The 22,769-nt window shown below is 39.3% G+C and overlaps 1 protein-coding gene across 6 annotated transcripts; it reads left to right on the top strand.

The window, feature by feature from the left end:
* Positions 1-1,117: 1,117 nt before the first annotated feature.
* Positions 1,118-17,867, top strand: uckl1b (uridine-cytidine kinase 1-like 1b). 6 transcript variants are annotated; one of them, XM_085258854.1, is made up of 15 exons: positions 1,118-1,256; positions 6,289-6,482; positions 8,409-8,515; positions 9,610-9,780; positions 10,154-10,225; positions 11,002-11,191; positions 11,295-11,356; positions 13,723-13,742; positions 14,467-14,565; positions 14,688-14,781; positions 15,291-15,353; positions 15,506-15,628; positions 15,857-15,964; positions 16,061-16,217; positions 16,338-17,867. In XM_085258854.1, the coding sequence occupies exons 1-15, from the start codon at positions 1,183-1,185 to the stop codon at positions 16,415-16,417; spliced, it is 1,614 nt and encodes a 537-aa protein (XP_085114980.1). In that variant the 5' UTR covers positions 1,118-1,182; the 3' UTR covers positions 16,418-17,867. The 6 variants fall into 6 exon arrangements, with proteins under 6 accessions (XP_085114980.1, XP_085114981.1, XP_085114986.1 ...); XM_085258855.1 differs by lacking the exon at positions 13,723-13,742 and adding an exon at positions 12,618-12,634; XM_085258857.1 differs by lacking the exon at positions 1,118-1,256 and adding an exon at positions 1,331-3,928.
* Positions 17,868-22,769: the final 4,902 nt, after the last annotated feature.

Raw genomic sequence — 22,769 nt, 5'->3', positions numbered from 1 at the left:
TATACAGCTAATATATATATTGTTTAGTATTAAGCTTTGCTGTTCCATATTCAGTTTTTCAGCTAAACTTGTTTGAGTCCATAAAGACTCATTCTTATATCTGGAGGAAGATTTTTTTCTTCAATAAATATTAACGTTAGCCCGCGACTTTGTTCCATTTTGAATTTTGGCCCACTGTGTATTTGAGTTTGACACCCCTGCCTTAGTGCATAAATGTTTTTTTAAATGCAGCTGAATAATTAGGGTTACAATTTTATCTAATACTGGCTTTTATCACACTTGTTCATAGTTTATTAAAGCTGCACTTAGTTGCCACTAATTGTGCTCATGAAAAAAAGGAAATATATATTTGTACAGTACTGTGCACAACCCCTCACTGAGCCACCCCTCACTTCTTTATATTTTGCTAGGAAACTGGAAATTTGGGGCTGAGATTTATTGAAACGTACAAAAATTCCTGGAAAATAGTGTAGGTGAAAATAACTCTAAAAAGCTTGGAATGTCCACCTTCAATCACCAACACAGCCTGAACTCTGTTAGGAAAGCTTTCTTTTAATTTCTCAAAGAAGTCAAGCCAAGCCAGTTTATTTATACTGTGCACTGAAACACAACAGACACTGAACAAAGTGCTGTCACAACACTGGTTCATTCCTTGATATAGGTGGTTTTTTGTTGTTTTGTTTGTTTGTTTTCCATTAGTAGGTCAGTGTTAAGTGGTTTAACAAACAAATAACATTCTTCTGAAAATGTTAAGGTACAAGAACTGGACTGAAAATCATTTAAAAGACTTTAAGAGAACTATTGCTCAAGACTGCTTTAAAAAATTACCAGAAAGTCTGGTTTCTTGGAAGCAAAATATAAGGACATAGGAGTGGCTCAAGACACAGCACTGTAAAGTTATTTAGATTTGGAGAGAGATTATGAAGCAAAACTAAAATTTTAAAACTGACTAAAAAGATTCATCTCCACTCCCACCTACACGTGGCCTGTAAAAGGCCCTGTAAGCTTAAAATAAAAGTACATGCTGTTTATTGTGAATAGAAAAAACGGATCACGTGCATTCTGGGGCTTGAAGTCCAAGTGCAGCCGCGAAGCTGAAAGAGATTCCACTGAAGAAATACAAGTCCCATGATGCCTCAGCTGTGACTGCGCTCTTAACACCTGATTGTCAACAGGGCAGAAATGTCTGTGGTTAGCGTGGAAGACAGGCGCTCAACGATGGACAGCGAAGCGAAAACTTCCTCTGTATCGAACAGGTATAGAGTTTGTAGATTGCTTCGGAAACCTTTGGTATTATAGTACATTATTATGACGTTACTGGATGCATTTTTTTTTTCATCTTATCCTGGCAGTTGGGTTAAGCATCTTTACGGAAACACGACCTGTTACACTGTACGTCCCAGTGGTACAGTAATTAATATATAATACGCCTGATAAATGTAACAGCAGTCTAGAAGTTACAGTATAATTATTAGTTTATTATAAATATAATAAACCCGAGGCCTGCTTTTTGAGTCTCTCTTTTTGTCCACTCTCTCTCCCTCTCTTTGGCTTTACGATCTGTCATCTTATTTTACACGAGGTTGCCTCGTAGCTTTACTTCATTGTAATCTTCGGAAGCGAAGAAATCACATCAAACACGTCTTTACCAAGCAGTCACTGTTAACTGAAACATGCTCACCTATTTTAACGTGTAATGGGAATCGCTAGAGAGAACTGGAGAGCTAGCTTAAAGCAGAGAAAGTGGACTAAGAGAGCTTTCTTTTAGCAGAGGTGGAAAGCACGCGCCTTGGTGTTTTCTGGAGGTACTGCGGCGTGAGTAAAGCGGGTATTTCTGGCAAATGTCATCTTCCTATGGGATATATAAGGTAACGGAACAGAATAACATTTGGGTTAGGTGACTAAGACTCAAGCTGAAGCACTTGGTCCAGTTGTTTGTCAGCTGCTGGTCTGCCTTAGATGTTCAATACCTCGTTATTCCACAAGAGGGCGGTATTGTATTGGTGTGTCCGGAACAGAGAAGTTCCTGCTCTTCTAGACGTCAACCTTAGTGGCTCGCAGGCTTTAAAGTTATACTCACATTATTAAATGTATGACCGCTGATATTAATATAGTTGTATGACAGAACTCAGTTGGTCACTAAACTATAACCTAACACAGAGGCACCATAAACTGTTAATTGAGGCAGTACCGGGCCAGTCGAGAGCTCTGCAAGGCAAAGGTTCTATGCACTGCAACCTCCCTTTATCACTGAATATATTTGACTTTTTTTTAAAATTAGTAAATAAAGTCAGCATTACATGCTGTTACTAATACGTTTAGCTTATATTATAGTGTGTTTACAGTATTAGTTTTAGGTTAAGTGTTATTGCAGCCGAGACTTTGTAAGCCTCCTGTGCATCACTGTCGCCATAGCGAGATGGCTGAATGTTTGGCATAGAAACCAGTTCAGGCTTCTTGTTTCGATGTGGCTTTCTTGCTCTGCAGCTGTCCTCTCGATGAAGATTAAAGCGACAGTGACACTACCAAACCATTACAGTTCAGATTAGAGGAGAACACTCAATTCTCTTTCCCCTGTTGGTCCCCTGTATAATATAAAAAAGTGAATAAAGAGAAATGAAGTCTGGTCAGAATCCATGTTCCAAAATATTTGGAAAAGCTTTCATGTTGCTTTGTATTATAGCTAGTAGCTTCTCTAAGCTGCTTGATTGTTTTTCTGTGCACTGAAAAGCAATTAGTCCATCTCCTCTGAACTCTGAGCATAATGATTTGTTTGTCTGTACAAGTTGTGGCTAGGGAGGAGTGGAATGGCGTGCATGTGTGTGTGTGTCTGTGTGCGTTTCCCAGGGCTGTTCCCCAGACCGTCAGCTGATAGAGCAGCAGTGGTAGTGTTGGGTTTCATCATGCTGTTTATTCCCCAGTCTTCACTGTGAGTGAAAACAGGGAGGGGACTTTGCTCTTCGGGCGTGTGTGTGTGTGTTTGCTGTGGTGCTGACATCTCTAGACTCGGTATAAGGCACACAGATGCACTGTATGTCCCCACAGGGTAAAAGCACATCAGCTCCCCTCTACCCTTCCCCTCTGTCATCCCCGCACCCCCTTCAATTTCTCTTCACCTCCCCAACACAGCCTGAGGCGTCTCTGTTGTGAATTCAGCCAACTGCATCAACATCAGAGGAGAATAATGGCTGGCTGTGTGACTGCGCTGCACTCTTGTTATTTATTTCTTTGTTTTGTCTTGTTTTGGGTTGTTTTTTCCACCCTCTAGTTTGTTTCTTCTCTTGTCACTCTCTTCTGGTTCCTCTTTCACCTCCGGCCACATACTGCGACACTGACTGCCAAAGACAGATGACCCAAGCTTGGCATGTGTCTGTGTGTGTTTATATATGTGGGTGTGTGCGTGTGTGTACCAGGAGTGGTGTGGTCTGGTTCTAACCCGGTGCTATTAATACACCCTAATGAACATAATCTGGAGGGCAGGTTATCCTCTTATGTTTGTTGGCTGGGCGTCTAATGGGAGGAGCAGCGAGTTAGTGAAAGAGGAGGGAAATGCTGTGCTGTAGTTTCACACTGAGTGCGCCTCCTCTACCAAGCTGCAGTGCCTTCTCTCTCGCTCTGTTGAGAGAATGGAAGAAATAGAAAGCTAAGCAAATGTTTAAAGTTTCGTTTCTCATCCAAGCCGATTCCCATGTATATTAACCACCTTCTGTCGCCACCTCTCTGGATGTGATGCTCCAGAGAGGAGCGCTGTTAAGTGTGTGTTTGAGTGCATATGAATATGTACACTGAGTATACCGGCTGACAATAGTATAGGATTAAAACACAACTTTTGGAGTACAAACACTGGAAGCTTCCCAGTTATGAACACTCTACCAGCTTACTCAGGAGCTAGAATATCTGGCTGTTGGACGCTAAGATCTGATGGCAGGTAAGTGCATTTTATTTCCTTTAATGTACTCCTTAGGTGACCTGGGCAACTTTATTCCTCTTTATTTAGCTCACTTGTTTATACCCTCTAGGTTTTTGTCTACATACTTTAGGAAATGTGGCACCTTCTAAGTGCAAACGTGATGTGAGGAACCGTAAAGTTTTTTTTAAACTGAGAATTTTACACTGACATTACAGTAGTGTTACGTACTTGTACATACTCGTTTTTTATGAAATCTTGTTGGACAAATGAACAAGCTGATGTGAAACAGTAGTCACTTTATGCAGCTAGGTTGTGTTAATTTACTCTTTGTGTGAGCCATTGTGGAGAAAGTAAAGAAAAACATGTCGCTTTACTGACATTAGATGTGACGTTGCGTCTTGATTTGCTGCTAATATTATCCTTCAATCTGCTGCCCATAAGGCTTAGATGTCTGCTTCATAAGGGCCTTCTCAGGTACCCCACACTATAACTTCTTATCACAAAGGTGCATTCATGTAATGTTTTGAAGCATTGGGTACTGTAAGTGTAACCACAGAACAAGGACATGATTCAGCACAGTCAGCTAAGCTAATCTTTTATTGCACACTAGTTGGGTTTTAACTGATAACCATACTTCAGTGAGCTATGTCCTGCGCACGCTCTCAGCAGTCTCCCACTCTGCTCCCTGGCTCCCTCTAACCAGGTGACCCTGGTGAGATAAGATAAATCTTTGTTCTCTCTTGTTTGCTCCTCTTCTGAGCTCCTGGCAGTCCACCTGGGCAGGTATATGACCTATATAAATGTGTGGAGCCTGACAGTTGACTGGAAAACAGAGGAAGATCTAAGACTTGTTTATTACAAACGCCGCTATAGTTATGGCCGCTGGCTTTTTACAGTCTTCACTGGGTGAAGTGTGGATGGCTCGGATAATGCAGTAAGTGTTCCAACTGTTGCTCAGTTAGGCATACCGCACACAGATGTTACGTTGTATTTGTTAAACAATGAACGCAGCAGTTGTTTTCATGATGATTGTGGGCGGCAATCGTTGAGCGACTTTAGATTGCTTCGCTAATCGAGTGGCATTTTCCTAAAAAAGCAATATTTTGTTTATCAAACGTCAGCGGCACAGCAGATTCTTGAGACGCTGACAAAATAGAGTTATGTAAGAGAAGTGAGGCTGTTGTTTTAGAGGAAGTAATAGAGAGGTTGCTCACCAATCTGCTCGACCAGTTCTTTGTACCAAGTTTTTTCTCTGCTCTGAATTCCAGTTACTCACAACTGCCGAATGATTTGTAAAGGCACAACATTAAACTTAGTCATTATAGGTTAAGTAACTTACAATAGTAAAAGAGTAGCCCATATGTGCAGCTGTTTGCAGTTTAGACACAAAACTCTTGCAATGGGTATTACATAAATTTCTTTCTTAATTTCTTCTATCTTACAGAACAGATGAGAGACCATCAGGTGTAGTTTGAATAAGTCAATGCAAATTCACTCCATGCCTCGCTCGCCTAAGCACCTTGTACATGTTTTGAATTGGCTTGTTGTCATTTGTTTATGAGGGCCTTTTTGCAGCAATCTTTTCGCTCGTAAAACTGATCACAGGACTATTCGATTAGTTGAATCAACATTTCTCCACTTCTAACATGTTCTGTAGGTGTTTTTAGGTACTGTAACCACCTGCTTTTCTAGCATGCTGTCTTTCCAGTGGCGGATACCTGATCCTTTCAATTGGTAAAATACAATGGACTATGAAAACACAATCCATCACTTTGACTCTATAATTCTCTTATGGTTATGGGGAGCTTTAGATGTAATATATTATACCATCTGTACATTAGTACCTGCAGCAGTTACACTGGACAAGACTGGACAAAGCTGACAGGTTGAAAAATTAACCAGTGACAGGAGGGAAAATGCTACACTGCTGTTTTGTTGGTAACTAACTGGGCCGCCTTTCTTTAGTCAATCTGTTCATCCATTGCATGGTTACATGCCACAAACAATGTCTGTCTCTGTGTGTCTAATGTGTCACCGGGCATTAGATACAAGGGGACAACAAGGCTATACCAAATAAGAGATTGCTATTTCAGTGGGACTGATCCTGTATATTACATTGGTATGTTATTGCCTTGATTCTGTTGTTTTACCTCGTTACCTTTCCATGAACGCTCACCGATGTTAGAAGTTGAAATCATGACACAGCACATTCGGGTTCAGTGTGTCTTACTATATACAGGTGGAGAAGATGTGATGATGGAGAATGTTGGCGTTATACTGCTACGCAAAAGGTTTTATGAAACCCAGAAAAATGCAGTGACAAGAAGGAAAGTTGCTTCCTGTGTACCAGAGAGTAATGTCATGTTTCTCATCTGCAGTGGAGGTGGCGAGGGATCACTCGACCGTCTCCTCCCCTCGGTAAGCACAGGCCTCTCGCCCAGGAAAAGGACAACCAGCCAGTGTAAGTCAGAGCCTCCTCTGCTACGCACCTCCAAACGAACAATCTACACTGCTGGTCGCCCACCCTGGTACAACGAGCATGGAACACAGTCCAAAGAGGCATTTGTCATTGGTAAGAAGAATGACTTTCTGTGTTTGACATTTAGACATCATAAAGATCTATGACCTGTCAGAGCCCCAGCTTAGATTAAGTGGTGAGTTTTCATCTAAAGTATTATAAATATGTTCGGATTGTACCTTTAAATTTAGGAAACTAATGAATAATTGTTTATAAACTAACCTTATACTTTGTATAAGTGAAAATTTTTAATGTTTAGAAAACTCAGGGAATGCACACATTAGCATAATTTCTTCCCATATAGTTGTGGCACAAAGTTGTCATTACCCTATTTAAGGTAAGGTAAGGCATTTTCTTGGCGTATTTGACCATTTTATGAAGAAGAAAGCTTGAGAAACCTAAGCCCAGTTAGAGATGCACTGGTTAAAATTAGTTGTTTTTCACAAACTGGAGAGTTTCCTCTTTGGCAGAGTGTTTTTAAATACAGGAAAGCCCTGCTATACTAGTGATAAAGGGCATTAACTCACAATTTCTCACTGGATGGAGCAAAGCAGATCCATCCAAGTATGTTAAAGATGGGTGTGCCCTGCTATCAGGAAGTGCTGAACTATGTGAAAAATAGGAATAAAGAGAACGTTTATGTTGAAGAATGTTATTGGCTCTGTTTCTGCATGCCTTTTTAAAATAGCCTAAAGCAACCTCACAATGCACTCAAACAAGTCTTGCCAAACTAGTCAAACTACTGATAGCATGTTTGCACCAAGTGAAGGTACACTTACCAAACACTTTATTAGGGCCACCTTGCTGGTACCAGGTTGGATCTCCTTTGGCCTTCAGAACAGCCTTAATTCATGACATAGATTGAAAAAAGTACTGGAAACATTGCTCAGAGATTTTTGTCCACATTGACATGGACTGATTCTTATATAGCGCTATTTTACCTCAGCACTCAAAGCGCTTGTTTTTTTTATTGACATGACAGCATCACACAGTTACTGCAGATTTGTTGGCTGCACATCTCAAAGGTGTTTTCTCACTTGCATTGATCTGTGACTGTGGAGGCCATTTGAGTAACTCCTTGTCATGCTTAAGGATCCACTTTGAGATGAGTTGAGATTTGTAACACGGCACATTTTCCTGCTGGAAAATGTGACCACATGAACATGGTCAGTAACAATACTTGGACTGTGGCATTTAAACATTGCTCAAGTCGCTACTAAGGAGTCCAAAGTTTGTCAAGAAAATATCTGCCACATCATTACACCGCCCTGAAGGCAGGGTGGTTAGATTAGATTAGCCTCTATTGTCCTCTGGGGACAAATTTACCTTGGACAAGCGAGGGAAACACATCATGTAAAATAACACACATATGCAAACACTCACAGAGAAAATGTAACTCCAACTCACAGTTTTGTACCTTTTTCCTGAAGACATCAACTCATAATCATTATAAAGGATGTCATTTTTGTCCGTAGTAATTTTAACTATCTTTGAATCAGATTTTGAATTTGGGATCTGAGCTTGACAGAAAGGTTTTCAAACCATGTAGTGATACCATAACAGATAATAGATTCAACAGTTCCCCTAACATCACGCATTTATTCACTCCAAGGTAGCCTTAAGCTCTGAAAACCTCTGACTCTGCCATCTGAACGTCACAGCAGACGTTTTTCCAATTTCCTTTTTTTCCAGTTTTGTTGACCCCTGGAAACTGTAGCATCAGATTTTCTATTTTTGGGTCATCCTCTGTAAAATCTAGAGATGGTTGTGTGGGAAAATCCCAGTAGATAAGCAGTTTGTGAAATAATTACAGTAAAACCATACCTATTAGTCATTTCAACTTTCTTCCCAATTCTGATGAACTTTTTAAACGTCTGCAGATCATCTTGACCATGTCAACTTGCCTAAATTCTTTTGTTTTTGTAATTTAACTGGAAGGAAGTTATTACTCAATGGCTGTTTGTCAATTTTTAATTTCAGGCCTGTGTGGTGGCAGCGCTTCAGGAAAGACAACTGTAGCAAGGAAAATCATAGAAGCTTTAGATGTACCCTGGGTTGTACTACTCTCAATGGACTCTTTTTACAAGGTATTTCTGTGGTGTCTACAAAACCGTATATGTCCTTTTGCATGCAGTGATACATTTGTCACTGTATCTGTGAAGTTGTTAAAAGTTATCTGAATTTTTAAATGTTGCTGCATGTCTAAATAAGTGTTTAGAGTTATAAATAAGACATGTGATAGGTCCAAGAAACTCTGTTCTTATCACTTTTGTCTTGAATGGCTGTTAACCACCCAGGGGCCTAAAGGAAGGCTAAAGAAAAGCGAGCCTGAGTGCAGGAAACAGGGTGAAAGAGAAAAGGAAACATTTCCTTTGGATCCCAGAGGGAAAATGAGAAAAAGAGGTTTTGATTAGAGAGAGAGAAGAAACAGAGTAGATAAAATATAAGGAGGCAGTGCTGAAAACAAGGATGAAAACACAGTGATGGGTGTTAGGGGGAGAGAAAAAGAGATGTAGTGAACAGTGTAGCAAGAGCCATCATTCTTGCCCCCTCTACACCTCCACCCACTCTCTAGTTGTGTAATCCTGTCAAAATCTGACAGCGGCAGATCAGACTGTGCAGAGTTGGAGGGATTTACCAGTGACCAGTGCCGCTGTAGCCCTCAGCAAGTGGTGGTCTGCTCACCACATTTTACAAAAGATTGCCATTTATTTTCAGTTAATCTATGCATTTTTATATTTTGCTTTTTTTCCAGTATAACATTGGTTTATTACATAAATATGTTACCAGTTCATTTGAGAAGGGAGTGTTGCTGTTCATTAACTGCCAAATACCAGGACTGGGTTTTTAATGTTCAACCACCCAAAGGACAGATACGTGCGTGCACATACCACCTCGTACGGACGTCACTGTGGCACATGATGTCCTCCTAAATTTAGGTCCCCAAACTTCTCTGCTCTCGATCAGCGATCTGTGCCAAAATGTTTTTGCGTTATTATTTGTGAATGCATCATTTGTTGTACTGCAAAACACGTGTGTAATGTTAGTTGACTAAGAGATTTTTCTTTTGATATGCAAATATTATTATGTGTTCATGCCATTTTCTCAGGAAATCTTGTAGCATTGAAAAGCAGCATGCAGTGGTGACATACTCTAACTTCAGTATCATGGCAATCCTCAGGTCCTGTCCCCAGAGCAGCAGGCAATGGCTGCCAGTAACGACTATAACTTTGACCACCCAGATGCCTTTGACTTTGATTTGCTGACACACACCTTGCGCAAACTCAAACAGGGCAAGAGCGTGAAAATCCCTGTGTATGACTTTACAACTCACGGGAGACAAAAGGACTGGGTAAGGATGAATGCACAGACCCAAACATTTGGCTTTGTATTTTTAAGTTATTAAGTAGCGTGTCATTTTTGCATATAATCCCTCCTTTTTGTTTACCGAAGAAGTTTTTAATCCTCTTTTCTATAGATTTAGCTGCATTGTAAAGCTGTACATCTCCAGATGGTCTCCGACAGATCGCTATTGTGATATCTGTCTACTTCTCTTTATCCTATCACACACAGACATTCACACATTAGTGAGGCAAGTCAGTTTGAGAGCTTACAACGATTGTTGGAATACATGCACACTTAATGTGTAGTGCTTTAATGCCCTCGTTCTCATTTTTGGTATGTAAATTTTATTGTGTTATTACATGTACATGTCTCTGCCCCAGAAAACAGTTTATGGAGCCAGTGTTATCATCTTTGAGGGAATCATGGCCTTTGCAGATAAAGAACTGTTGCAGGTAAGAGAAGGTCATTAGCCCTGAACAAACCAATACAAGGTCCTACTGTCAGCTTTGTTGTCAAAAATATGTATTACCTAATAAAAAAAAACACTCTTAGAAAACACATACAAGTGGTGTAAGAGGTCTTTATTAAACAAGAGGTAGCTGTTTATTTTTCCCATGTTGTGTACATAGACAAGATTTGCAGGTTTTTAAAATAGATTCAGCATATGCATGATAGCCCAAGATAAGTAAATAGATTGAAAAGCCTGATATGTTTGTATGCACTGTGTGTCAGCTAATATGTGCAGAGAAGTGAATATTGATTTAAAGATAAGAAAAAAATATCTGCAGTACATAGTTTGTCCACTTGAGGGCGCTGACAGGTTTGTTTTTCAACTGTTAAGTGTCATCGATTTAAAAGACGTAATGGTTCTGAATAACTGCAGTATCAACTGCAACACAGTAAAGTTAATGAGTTTTTTCCTTTAAAGGTCTGTTAAAATCAGAAGTCATTGTAAGCAAAAGAGAAGCAAACATTTTCATTAGTTATCTAATATTCATTCATTTTTCATCTATACTTACATTGACGTTGCAGGAAATATTTTTTGCTTTCAGATCTTTCATTCATTCATTCAATTTTTTTCTAGAATTTCTTGCAGGCTTTCACAATAACCCTTTAAAAATACAAATTTGAATACAGTTTGGTATTTTAAGCTCGCTATTTTCATGTCATCTGTTTGTGAATGTGTCTTATATTACTTTGTGTTGATCTAATCAACTTGTTTTTCCAGTTGCTGGACATGAAGATCTTTGTGGACACAGACTCTGACATCCGCCTGGTGCGCCGATTGAGGAGGGACATTACAGAAAGGGGCCGAGATATCGAGGGGGTCATCAAGCAGTATAACAAGTTTGTTAAGCCAGCTTTTGAACAATACATTGAGCCTACCATGCGACTGGCTGATATCGTGGTGCCACGTGGTGAGTATATACCAATATACTTTCATGTACATGTTCAGTATAGCAGCAACAATCCTAAAAAGATTTAAAATTAAAGCCTCATTTTTCTTTTTTTTCCGGTCAGGAGGTGGCAACATGGTGGCAATCGACTTGATCGTACAGCATGTTCACAGTCAGTTGGAGGAGGTAAGTGAGGTCATGCTTACAGACATAAATATAAATACACACGCAGAAAATCTGTCATGCCACTTAAATAGTTAATTTGGGGGGAGAATTATAACCTTTCATTTGTCCTTTTTCTTGATGGCCTCCGGGTCAGTACATCTAGTTATGTTATTGCATTCATAAGAGGGTGTATGTGCAGGCTCCCCTTCAGTATGTGCCTGTAATTTCAAGGCAGATCACCCCCTCTAGTGGAAAGAAACTTTACTGAGGCTGAATGTCTGTAAGTGCTTTGGGGAAAGGTTTAATCATTAACACTCAATGGAAAAAACTGTTCTAAACTGGTTTTGGTTTTGCTAACTTTCCTAGTAACAGTAACAAACTGTAGTTATTTGGTTCAGAGAACATAAATTTTAAATTGCTTTGTTTTTTTATCTTCTACTTTTTCTTCTCTTATGTGTTTATTTGAACACTCAAAAAACTTGACAAGATTTTAAAAAGTGTTTAATTATTAGTCATTTTCTGAATCTACTGCCAAAGCACTTAAAGCAAGAAGGCTAAATGATGTTTTCTGAAATGTGCTCTATGAAAACAGGGCTTCTGTTTCTGTTTTCTTATCATTTCATACTTGAGAAGAAGAATGAATATGAATATAGCCCTTTAAATATGGCATATATGTGTGGTTTAGTGATTTACACAAACAAACAATCCCTGGTTAGACCCTTGGAGGAGACTCAAATCCCTTTGGGGAAGGACATCCGGCTAATGCAGAGCTCCCCACTGTGGTGACCCCTTGTGAATAAGGGAGCAGCTAAAAGTAGCTTCCTCAAATAAAGAAAATATGTCAGATGGAGCTTGCTGACAGAAATAGGTTTCAGTGTTTTAACCATATTAACCTCTTGCTGTGGTTATTTGTCCTGCATTAATTCAAACCAAACTAATCTCCAGGCATTTAGTTTAGGAATAAATGTAATCACAGTGGAAACATTACATCCTAATACATAATTATGCAGCATTAGTCACACAGCCTTATAAGACACCCTATCTTCATACTTGTCATACACAATGTCGATTGATGGCCTGTTAGACGCACTTTGGGATTAGCTGTGCAACATGCACTAATCACTGGTCACCAAAGGCACGCTCTTGGCTGTCGGAGCACTTTGCCCTACTGTGCAGTTTGCTTTGTTCCCTCACAACATACACACACTGAAACACATATGCTGCTGATGGACTGCTCTCTCACTCTCTCCCCCTCATCACCAAATCCCTCCATTGCTTGCAGCGGGAACTCAGCGTCAGGTAGAGTGGCCTTTATCCTTTATATCGTTCTCTCCTCAACATCTGCCCAGTTCCCCTGCTGCACCAGCTTTTTTACTGGGAGAGCGAGAATAAATGTCAAATCAGAAGAGAGCAAAACCAACCTCTACCTTCCACCGACGTGCTGGCTGCCATGACACGTCACCAGGCGGCATTCTTGTATCTTGTAGCTAACCAAATATGGCTAATTAGTGCTCTGTCAGTGGGGACATAATACACGGTTAAGACTCGGTCCACAGCACCTCAGAATAAGAAGAAGTGGATCAAAATGTGCAAAAACTGCTGTCAACATTTAAAAGCTGCACTCTGATAAGAAGTTTGAAAGTGGTGTAGTGCAGCCAGCATTCAGTGTAAAGGTGTTGGTTTTCCTTCTCTCTACCTTTTAAAGAAATGACAACTCACACTCTTCCTGCCTTCTGTGTCTAAAAATACACCAATGAGTCAAGTCACTGACCCCTCCTTTCAGCAGCAGCAAGAATAAGAGAGAGAGTGACTACAACTGAAAACGAGAGAGAGAGGAAGCTCTTGCTACAGCTATTGTTGACTATCGCATACCTCAGCCACAGAAAAAGTTTCCAATACCCTACTACAAAGCGCTGAGTTTTTCCATTGAATGTCGGCCACAGTATCTGAGACAGAGAGAGAGAGGAAGTGAGCTTGGTGTCTGTCTTTAGACACAGGATGTGCTGGGGCCTGTGAGCTGAAATACCAACTTCTACTGTTCTACACAGTGTAAGAGTGACAGCCACACGATAGTTTGTGCACCTCCCACGCATACACGCAAGGGATGCATGGGTACAGATATCAAAATCGGAGCTAACACTTGGTTGGTTTCTTTTTCTCATTGCATTATTATTATTATTATTATTATTATTATTATTACTATTAAATTTTGATGTCATTTAGTTCAAGGACTTTTGACATTTGCAATTCTGGCTGTCACACTTTTCACTGTTCTCGATAATCTTTTCATCCACCTGATTTTATGTCTTTTCTCATTTTTCTTCCTCTTATCTGTTGTTGTTTTTTTTTTGGTTTGTTTTTTTGTTTATCTGTGTCCCTCCCCATAGAGGAAACTTCGCTGGGATATGTGAGCAGACATGCTATGATTTCTCTTTTCTTTGCATCTGGCTAATGTGTATCTCAGTGGCATTGCAGTCAGTCTAGTGTGAACAACACTGCATCACTGAGAATTTGTAAAAGCGTGTCTATTCCCCTCAAGTCCAAGGTAGAGCGAGGCTAACAAGGCATTCAGAACTAATATTTATTCATGCAAACATGGGGAAATATTAGAAGTGCAGCCCTACCATGGGAAACTAATTATGCATGTGTTTATATTGCACATTTAAATCTTTTATTTGTATCTGTATAATTATAATTTTCAAATTAATCTATTTTTCCATTATCACGGTCTCTGTGGTGTTGTTATTTTCCACTGAAATACTCAAAACTGGCCCTGTGTGCGCTGCAATTGTGTGTGTGTGCTTCTTCCCAAGCACTCCCATTACTGTGGGTACACTGCCATTATCAACTTTACTCTAACTGCTATTGAAAAATTATTTGTGTGGGGTTTTTTTGTGTTATTTATTTATCTGTTTTTGCATGCACACACAGGTCTGTGTGTGTGTTAAAGTGTGTATGTGCACGTGTGTGTGTGTGTGTATGACCTTGCACATACTGTACACATGCGTGCAGAGCAGTCTTAATTGCACTGGCTTTCACGTGTTGCACTCATGCGTCTGTCCATCTTTTCTCTTTTCCGCTGCTCTCGGCGTGTACCACCCCCGCGCTACTATTTGTTGCCGTGGTTACAGGGCAGCCCTGGCTTCTGCACACCAGGCCCAACCCCTCCCCCAGACCCTCAGCGTTCTGGAGAGCACACCTCAAGTCAGGGGCATGCACACCATCATCAGGTAAAAGCTAAGAAAGCACATTGTTGTTCCGTTAATAACTGCATTTGTTTTCATGGAAACCTGGACGGTGGAAAGCTGCCGAATAAACCTTCGATCCTTCTTTTCTCGACCATCACATCTAGAAACAAGGAGACCAGTCGCGATGAGTTCATCTTTTACTCTAAGAGGTTGATGCGGCTGCTGATTGAGCGAGCCCTCTCCTTCCTCCCCTCACAGGTCCCAAACACAAACACAAAACGGTTCAATTCAAGTATTGTATTACACTCTTTCTTAATTAAGTTACGTTCTTTATACCAAGGAGGGCATTTAAACAATTGGAAAACTACCACAGATAGAGAGAGGTGTAGGAGAAAGAAAGCATGAGATAACCACTCAATAGAAAGATGCTGACAAGTCACACACGGAGACCGTGCTACAGTGTGTGGCCCTGAAATGGGGAAAAATCTGAAAAGGCACTGATAAATGGAAAAAAGAATCTCCCCATCTGTCTTCAACAAAGAAAATCAGATAGACATAGTGTATTGGCCTGCCACATGAGTATGGAAACTTATCAAGTCACCACAGTGGAAAGTTTCCATATCTTTATCGCAACATTCAGTGTGCATTTCACAAATGCACGTGACCGACAATTCAGCATTCACTGTAGCTTGTCACAGTATATTTTCCTTACTGTGGTAGACTATAGCATCGTTCTAAAGCTCTTATGATTTTTAATATTACCTCAGGTCCACATAGTGCAGACCCCCCAGGGAGAGGATTACGAAGGCAAGACTTTCCACGGAAAGAGGGTGAGTGAACTCCATTTGCTTCCTGCTATATTCTCTGTGCGTTATTTTTAATTGAGAAAAAAAGAAAAACATTCTGAAGAGTTTTGTCTCGAAACTAAATTGATGCAATTAACCTCTGCTTAATTTTTGTACCCCTCTTTGTTTTGCTTTAGATCACAGGGGTGTCCATCCTGAGAGCCGGGGAGACCATGGAGCCGGCTCTGAGGGCCGTATGCAAAGACGTCCGCATCGGCAAGATCCTCATCCAGACCAACCAGGACACTGGAGAGCCAGAGGTAATAAACCACATTAATGTCACATGCTGTCAAAAACCTATAACCAAAAACAATTTTGGTTATATGAGTTTTTACATTTACACATTTTCACAGTAACCTCCTTTGGCCTAGTTTGCCATGAAGCAGTTGTTTGTAATATTAGAGGTTTTCTATATGTATATATATAGCTGTAGGTCATATGTGTCACATTTTAGCGTGAACCCACATCCTGTCTGTGCACAATTTTAGCTCCATTATCTTCGTCTACCGAAAGACATCAGTGAGGACCACGTGATTCTAATGGACTGCACTGTGTCCACTGGAGCTGCTGCCATGATGGCCGTGCGAGTCCTGCTGGTGGGTGCACCCAGTTGTTCACAACAATGCCAATGCCTCCTGTGCAAATGAATTGCACATGTAGATCATTTTTCACAGTTGTGTTTTCAATTTCAGGATCATGATGTTCAAGAGGACAAGATCCTGCTGGTTTCTTTGCTCATGGCTGAAATGGGAGTCCATTCTGTTGCTTACGCGTTCCCGCAGGTCAAAATCATCACCACGGCTGTCGACAAGAAAGTCAACGATCTCTTTCACATCATACCTGGAATAGGTGAGCAATGCTGAGGAAGCAGGAAGGACAGGACAGTTTTAAAGTCATTGAAATGTAAAAATAAGCATTGTAGCACTGTATTTATATTTTTTATCGATGTCGTTTATTGTTGTTTTTTAGGAAACTTTGGAGATCGGTATTTTGGAACAGACGCACCGCCTGACTGGAGTGATGAAGACATGGATGAGCCCAGTTACTAAATCAATTGCTGTCAGTTGACTTACTTTTTGAGAGTCAGGGCTGTGCTCCTGGACGATATGAAGACATACCATTTGCCCCCGTATGGCTGCTGTTGAAAAAAAAAAGACTAAAGAGAAGAAAAATGTTGCTTATTTGTATCTGTTTGGTTTTTTTTAAATAATGTTATTTAAATTTGTGTTAAATATATTTTTATTTGTACAGAATGTAATAAGGTCAGAGCGTTTTAGCACTTAAATTGTGACAATCTCTATCGATTTCTGCAGAAATGTTCTGAAAAGATTTTTCTAGCCTTAAACCATGTACTGTGGACGACACAACTGAATGTGAAATTGCATGCGACATAAAAGGAAAAGAAAGAAAAAAAGAAGTAAACTTTTTAAGGTTATTTTTTACCACGCACCTTCCTCACAACTTTCACAAAAGTAAAATCAGAACATGAACTCATGTTGCTCAACTTCCATCGCCATGAGCACTTTCTGAAGGACCATTCAATCGGAAAATGTGTAGGTGTATTTTTTTTTGTCTCTCTCTTTTTTTTTTAGCTCACTGGTTCACTCTTTTCCTTCTCTGTGGATGCTGACCTAACCAGTTGAAAAGGATGTTGAAAAGCATTTTTCATTATACGGCTTTAAGTGCGTACTTGTGGTGCGTATTTATGCAGAATGTCGCTCATTTGCATATTTTTTTACTATGGATAGTCCTGACCAGTCAGCGAGCAACTCGTACGTCTTTTTGTTGCAGTGAAAATGGGTCATCTTCATTTATGTGAAGTGTTTATTTTAGTCCCTCAGATCCCAATTTATCCCTCCATTATTTCATTTTTTTCAGCAGCCCATCAGATTGTTTGTTCAAAAACGGCTTTTGTGGACATATGAACTCAAAATATCCAAAGGTCACAAAGAGTCCTGATAGTGCCTCATCTTTAAACTGTCACGCTAAAAATGAATGAGATCTGTCAATGCCGTTGCCTGTTTAACATTTCCTTACTGTTTGCTGAAAATGATGCTTTAGTTTGCCAAACACGAGGCGCTTCGCTTCATCCTTGCGGGTATACGAGTCCGGGATATTTGAGGAAAGTTGTCTATAAACTTCTGATATTATAAACCGGGCCATAATTACCATTACACAGTGTTCAGTTTAACAACATTTTCTATTTTTTCACAGTTATTTGCTTTTTTCAGGAAAGGATTCATAAAACGACAAAGGAAAAAACAAAAACATTGCACTGAAACTGTAAATCTGTTCTGTCACATACGCAGCAAGTTCACCTTTAAATATTAATTGTGTGTTAATGTACATTAAATGTGCACGGGTATGAACCGATTGTGTTATGTAGCCTCATTGGGTTTTACTCATCTGCATGTTTTGATTTTAATTCTTTTTGGGACTTTGTTTGGTTTTGTTTTGCTTTTTTTAAATATTGAATAAAAGTGCAATACAACTTTTAAACTGCTCACAGTTTATTTATGCGAAATGTGAATTTCAGAATCTAGTATTCTGCCAGCTCCCACGACTTATCTGAAAATATTCTCCACTCTGGCTGATTAAAATACACCTGCAAAAAACATAAAGCAGGGTGAATATTTCTACCTTTATCAACACATTTCGAGAACGAGAGACACATTACCTACACTCAATGAACAGGAAGGATATTGTGGTTGTCCTCTTCTCATGGAAAGTAACCTTGATATCTTCCATCACTTTCCATAATTATCACTCTGACAGCTGTCAAGATGTCAGCCGCAGTAAAGTGTGATTGACGTGCATTTCATGAGGCTGATGGACAATTACAAATCAGCAGCCTCTTGGGCAGATATCAACACACATGAAGCATCGTGTTTTCTTTCTTTCTTTTTTTTAGAAGGCAGGAGGACAGTCAAAAGACATGCAAGAGATACAAATATCAAGAAGCTGAGCAGCAACATTTGTATACTTGTTTGGTTCTTCAAAATATCAGCCGATTTTAAAGGTTTTCAGCAAAGGTTAAGTAGGCTCTGAAATGAGCTAATGTGCTAAACTGGTTTAAATTTGAAACAATCTGGTCCTTTCTGCTGCTTGATCATGATGATGACAAGTGTATTTTAAAAAATCGGCACAGATGTGTTTTATTCCACGTGACTAAATGCTTGAAAACTTCAGATTGGTCCTCTGAATGAAGATGTCAGTGGAAAGTTTACCACCAGCACTGACAAACAGGAAGGTAGTGTGTCTATGTGTGCGTCTGTGCGTGTGTGAGTTGCATCCCCATTGGTAGTACAGAGCATGATGAGGTCACAGCTTGGTAGAGACAGCAGGGGTGGCCGTTAAAACTCAGCGACCTGTGTTTCTTTTTCATCCTCATGTCACCCACCAGCTTCTAACTCCAGGTTGCTGTGCTCTCTTCCTGTGTGCCTTCTTTTGGTCTTGACTTTGAATGAAGGTGAAGCTTGCCTCCCTGTCTTGCTTGACTGGGTCTGAGGAGTCTGCCATGAGGGTAAGGACTGCACAGAGGAGACTATGAAAGCTCTTCCACACAATGAGACTTTCCAAAGTTGTTGTAATTACGCTTGAGAAATCGTGGAAAGGAACCGTGTTTTTTTCATGGTTGTTATTTGTTTGGTTAAAGTGTTATCTGGCAGAGAGTGCGTCTGGGTTGTAAATGTTGAAGAGATGGTGTGAGTAGGCCAGCACAGCTTAATGCGGAGAGTAGAGGATGAATAATTCAGACGATGAAGTATTTCTGAATCATGTGAAGAGGGTTTAGATTAGTCTGTTGAAGAGGGTAAAGTATTGTCTTTCCCTTTCGCTCCCTCCTTCTCCTTTCACTCTCTCGCTCTGTGTGTGTGTGTCTTCCCCTCCACTCTCCATCTGCATAGTTTATCATGAGAGTAAAAATTCTAAGAGACTGGACTGTCCTCATAAAGTCAGGCCAGGGTGATTTAGTTGTTTTTAGTATGAGTTTTAGTTTGTGCATTAAGCTCCGTTGCCTGAGTGTTTAATTGCTCTCTGAGTGGTTTTAGTGCAAGTTAGCTAACAACAGGGGCCAGATGTGGTGTTAATCTATGGCTGGAGTTTCTGACTGAGAAAAATGGCACAAATGTGAGGCAGATATGTTGTTTGAATGCTTTTCACTGTGGCAGTGTTTGCCATCAGGTTAAAAACTTGTATTCTACCGAAATGAGCTATGATGAATCGCTGTATGCGTCGCTGCTTTAAACACAATAACATATATAGATCACAAGAACAGGAATTAAATTGTGTAACCTCAATAAACTTAATGTGACGCTGTTTCCATTAATAGCTTTTCAAGCGTTTTTTAATTTCTCAGTTTTAGTCTCGCTGGGTGGTTGCCTGTGGCGCCAAAATCACACCCTTTAACTATACAGGTGGCTAACAAATGATTTACTTTTTAGATTTTCAATTAGATCTTTGTTTGGTTTTGCTTTTGGAGTTGCTTTTTGATTTTATTTCATATGTATTTAATAATCCTGCAGGAAATAAGAACAACACCACAAAATGGAATCCAATCAATAAACCTGCTGTACTGAAATTCTTATGTTTAGCTTTAGAAAAAAAAAACTACCTTTGGGTGATATTTAGTTCAGAGCAATTAGAAATGTTGGTGGTCAAAATATTATTGCTGCAAAATATGATTTCAGCTCTCCACCACGAGGTCATACAGTAGATATTTGTGCCTCCGAATTATGGAAAAACAGCTCACTAGAATATCCATCAACAGGTGTATATTTCCAGATGTGTAATCACATGTGGAGTGTTATCATAGACACATTCTCATCTTTTCTTTGTCAAGTAATTTTATTTTTGTACACATTTGCCTTCAGCGTGGACTCTGCATGCGGCGGCTCGCAGAGCGGCCTGAACAACACATCCGGTCCCGCTTTAAATCTTGAGTAGTCCTTTCAAGGACTGTCCAACCTGAGAATGGTGATTATAGGCTCAATCTCAGGTTCGTCAGCCCATGAAATGCTAACTCGCCTCAGCAACGTATGAGAAGGAACACCAAAAAGAGCCCAAACCTTCCTGGACCGTGCTGGAATTTGGTTCCCGCATCAAGATTTTGAATTACCTGCTGAGGACGCTGACAATCACAAGCTTTATGTCTCTTTATTGCATGGCTAAAAACTGAAAAACACAAAGATCCTTCGTGTTTTCTTAACTCAACGGGAATATTGCAATCTAACAGCAAAGAAACCCCTTACTAAGTTCATTATGAGCTATATTAAAGATGGTTTGACAGGTCACTTTTCCTCAAACAGAAATATATTGTCATAATATTTAATGTTGAGTTACAGAATACAACAGCTTCTTTCAGTAATTATTAACCAGTAGAGGGAGCAATGTACACAGTAACCAAAAACCAGAGGCTGTTGCTTCTTGTGGAAATTGTATTAAGAATGATAATTTTAATCAAATCTAAATGTTCCTATTCAGTAATTCTGTTTTAATGTCTTCATGAAGTAGTTGTTGCTCTTTAAATGTTGAGGACAAACACTTTTTTCAAATATGGTCAAATAGCATTAGACCCAAAGTAAAATATACTCTCAGCATGTTTTATTATTAATAATGTAAGCGCATGTGCTTTCTCTTCTAAAATACTGAAGAAAAATCCACCTCTGATGATCCAGAATGATCTAGAATCTTGTTTGCTCCGATAAAGCAAAAAATCTTCCTCTTGTTCGACGACTTGACATCTCTGTTAACGTTCAAGTTGTCTCCGATTTTTTTAAAGAGAATGCATGGCTGAGAAATGTAAAAGATGCTTTAAAAAACTTGAGAATTATATTCAAAGTGTAAGTGATGCCTGCATATTGTAAATGGGTTGCACAAGCTCATAAAAAAAAATTAGGCCGCACTTACCTTTTTTGCATTATTAATATTTTTTGTCATCAATTCTGTAGAAAAACATTAAAAACACTTTGAATCTGTAACTAAAGTAGAATTATATTTATTACTGTTTTACAAAAAATATCTAACTGTTCCCTTTTCTTTGATTTTGATTTATATAATCGATACAGTGAGTAAAGTGGCTAATATCCCTGAAGACAAATCAGTGCACCAACTCAATAGTTTATTTGCCTGTTTGGCACACAAATGTAGTTCAGCACGTTCTGAATCATCTTGCTTAAAGCAGAATCTTAACCGAAACGGTAATCGATCAACAATATAAAAAAAATATTGTAATATTTTAAACTAAACATGCCCAAATAAAATGAATTAGTTGTAACTGGACTTGGAAACTGTCAGTGAAATATGTAAGTCTTTAAAAAGGATTTATTTCTCTTAAATTAGTTAAGATATTTACTCACTGTATCATTTCCAGCGTGTTTACTACAGATGTAGTACCCCAATTTAATAATCTATAATTCAATAAACCCCCCAATTTTTTAGATCGTTCTCCACTCAGCTTGTAAGATTGCTCCCTTGAGATGTCTCATTTGTTTTTTTGCACATTTCTAAAACTTTGAATAAAATAAGATTTCTTAAAAATATTTTAATGGGAAATTGCACTGAGGATATTTTAGACGCAGGACACACATCTTTTAAAAATGACCACATTAAATGTATTTCTTGTGAGTTATGTACAGTACCATGTACTCGCCTTCATAGTTTTATAATCTTCTGATTTACTGAAATGAATAAGTAATTTGATCTAAAACCTATAGGGAAAAAAACCTATAATTGAAATCAGAATACAAGCGTGAAAAATTCCTCACGTACAATGATGTATTAAAATTGATGTGCCTTTTTAAAATCTGTATTTTTGGCAATTTTACTTTCATTAAAGAGCAGCAGAATTATTTTGTTTTTCGGGGCTTCTCATGATTTTTGCGAGGAGGTGGTTTTAAAATCTTATTTAACGCAAACTGCCAATAAATTGGCGGGATAGGAGAGAAGAGTTTTGCAGTAAATGTATCTGGACAATATGCAAAATGCAAGATTTTATTATCCCTGAATACTGATTCTGCAAGCATCCCTTCAGAGGCAAATGGTCATGTACAAAATGGACTGGAGGAGTGTGTGACCTCACTGACATTCCTTTCATCCGGGTTAAGGGTCAGATTGGGATAGAAGTCTCTGGGGAGATTAAATGCGGTCACCAAGGTAACGCTATGAACACTGGTGATGACAAGGGTCACTCTGGCAAACGCTGACACATATATTAATCTTGAAGGTGAGAACGTGTTTATGTTTGTTGTCTGTATTTTGTAAAATTGGCTTTGTTGATTTGAATTATTAATAAATGTTTAATTCAATCATAACCTTAGTGAAAAAATTCTTTGAGTGTGTGTGGATGTGCGTGTGTGTTTTCCTGCTGGCTCGCCTAGCTTTAACCTGTGTTCCCCCACAGCA

Source organism: Mchenga conophoros, linkage group LG20, assembly GCF_057382185.1.
Source record: "Mchenga conophoros isolate Kocher_MC1m ecotype Shallow Benthic linkage group LG20, M_conophoros_male_GT1.1, whole genome shotgun sequence".
NCBI lineage: Eukaryota > Metazoa > Chordata > Actinopteri > Cichliformes > Cichlidae > Mchenga > Mchenga conophoros.
The sequence above is the reverse complement of the archived record's forward strand: the minus strand, read 5'-3'. Positions and strand labels throughout refer to the sequence as shown.

Excerpts from the sequence above, each read along its gene's own strand:
- uckl1b (XM_085258854.1), top strand. The coding sequence starts at position 1,183 with ATGTCTGTGGTTAGCGTGGAAGACAGGCGCTCAACGATGGACAGCGAA. Across the intron at positions 11,192-11,294 it reads TGATATCGTGGTGCCACGTG|GAGGTGGCAACATGGTGGCA; the intron begins GTGAGTATATAC and ends TTTTCCGGTCAG. Across the intron at positions 11,357-13,722 it reads TTCACAGTCAGTTGGAGGAG|AGGAAACTTCGCTGGGATAT; the intron begins GTAAGTGAGGTC and ends CCCTCCCCATAG.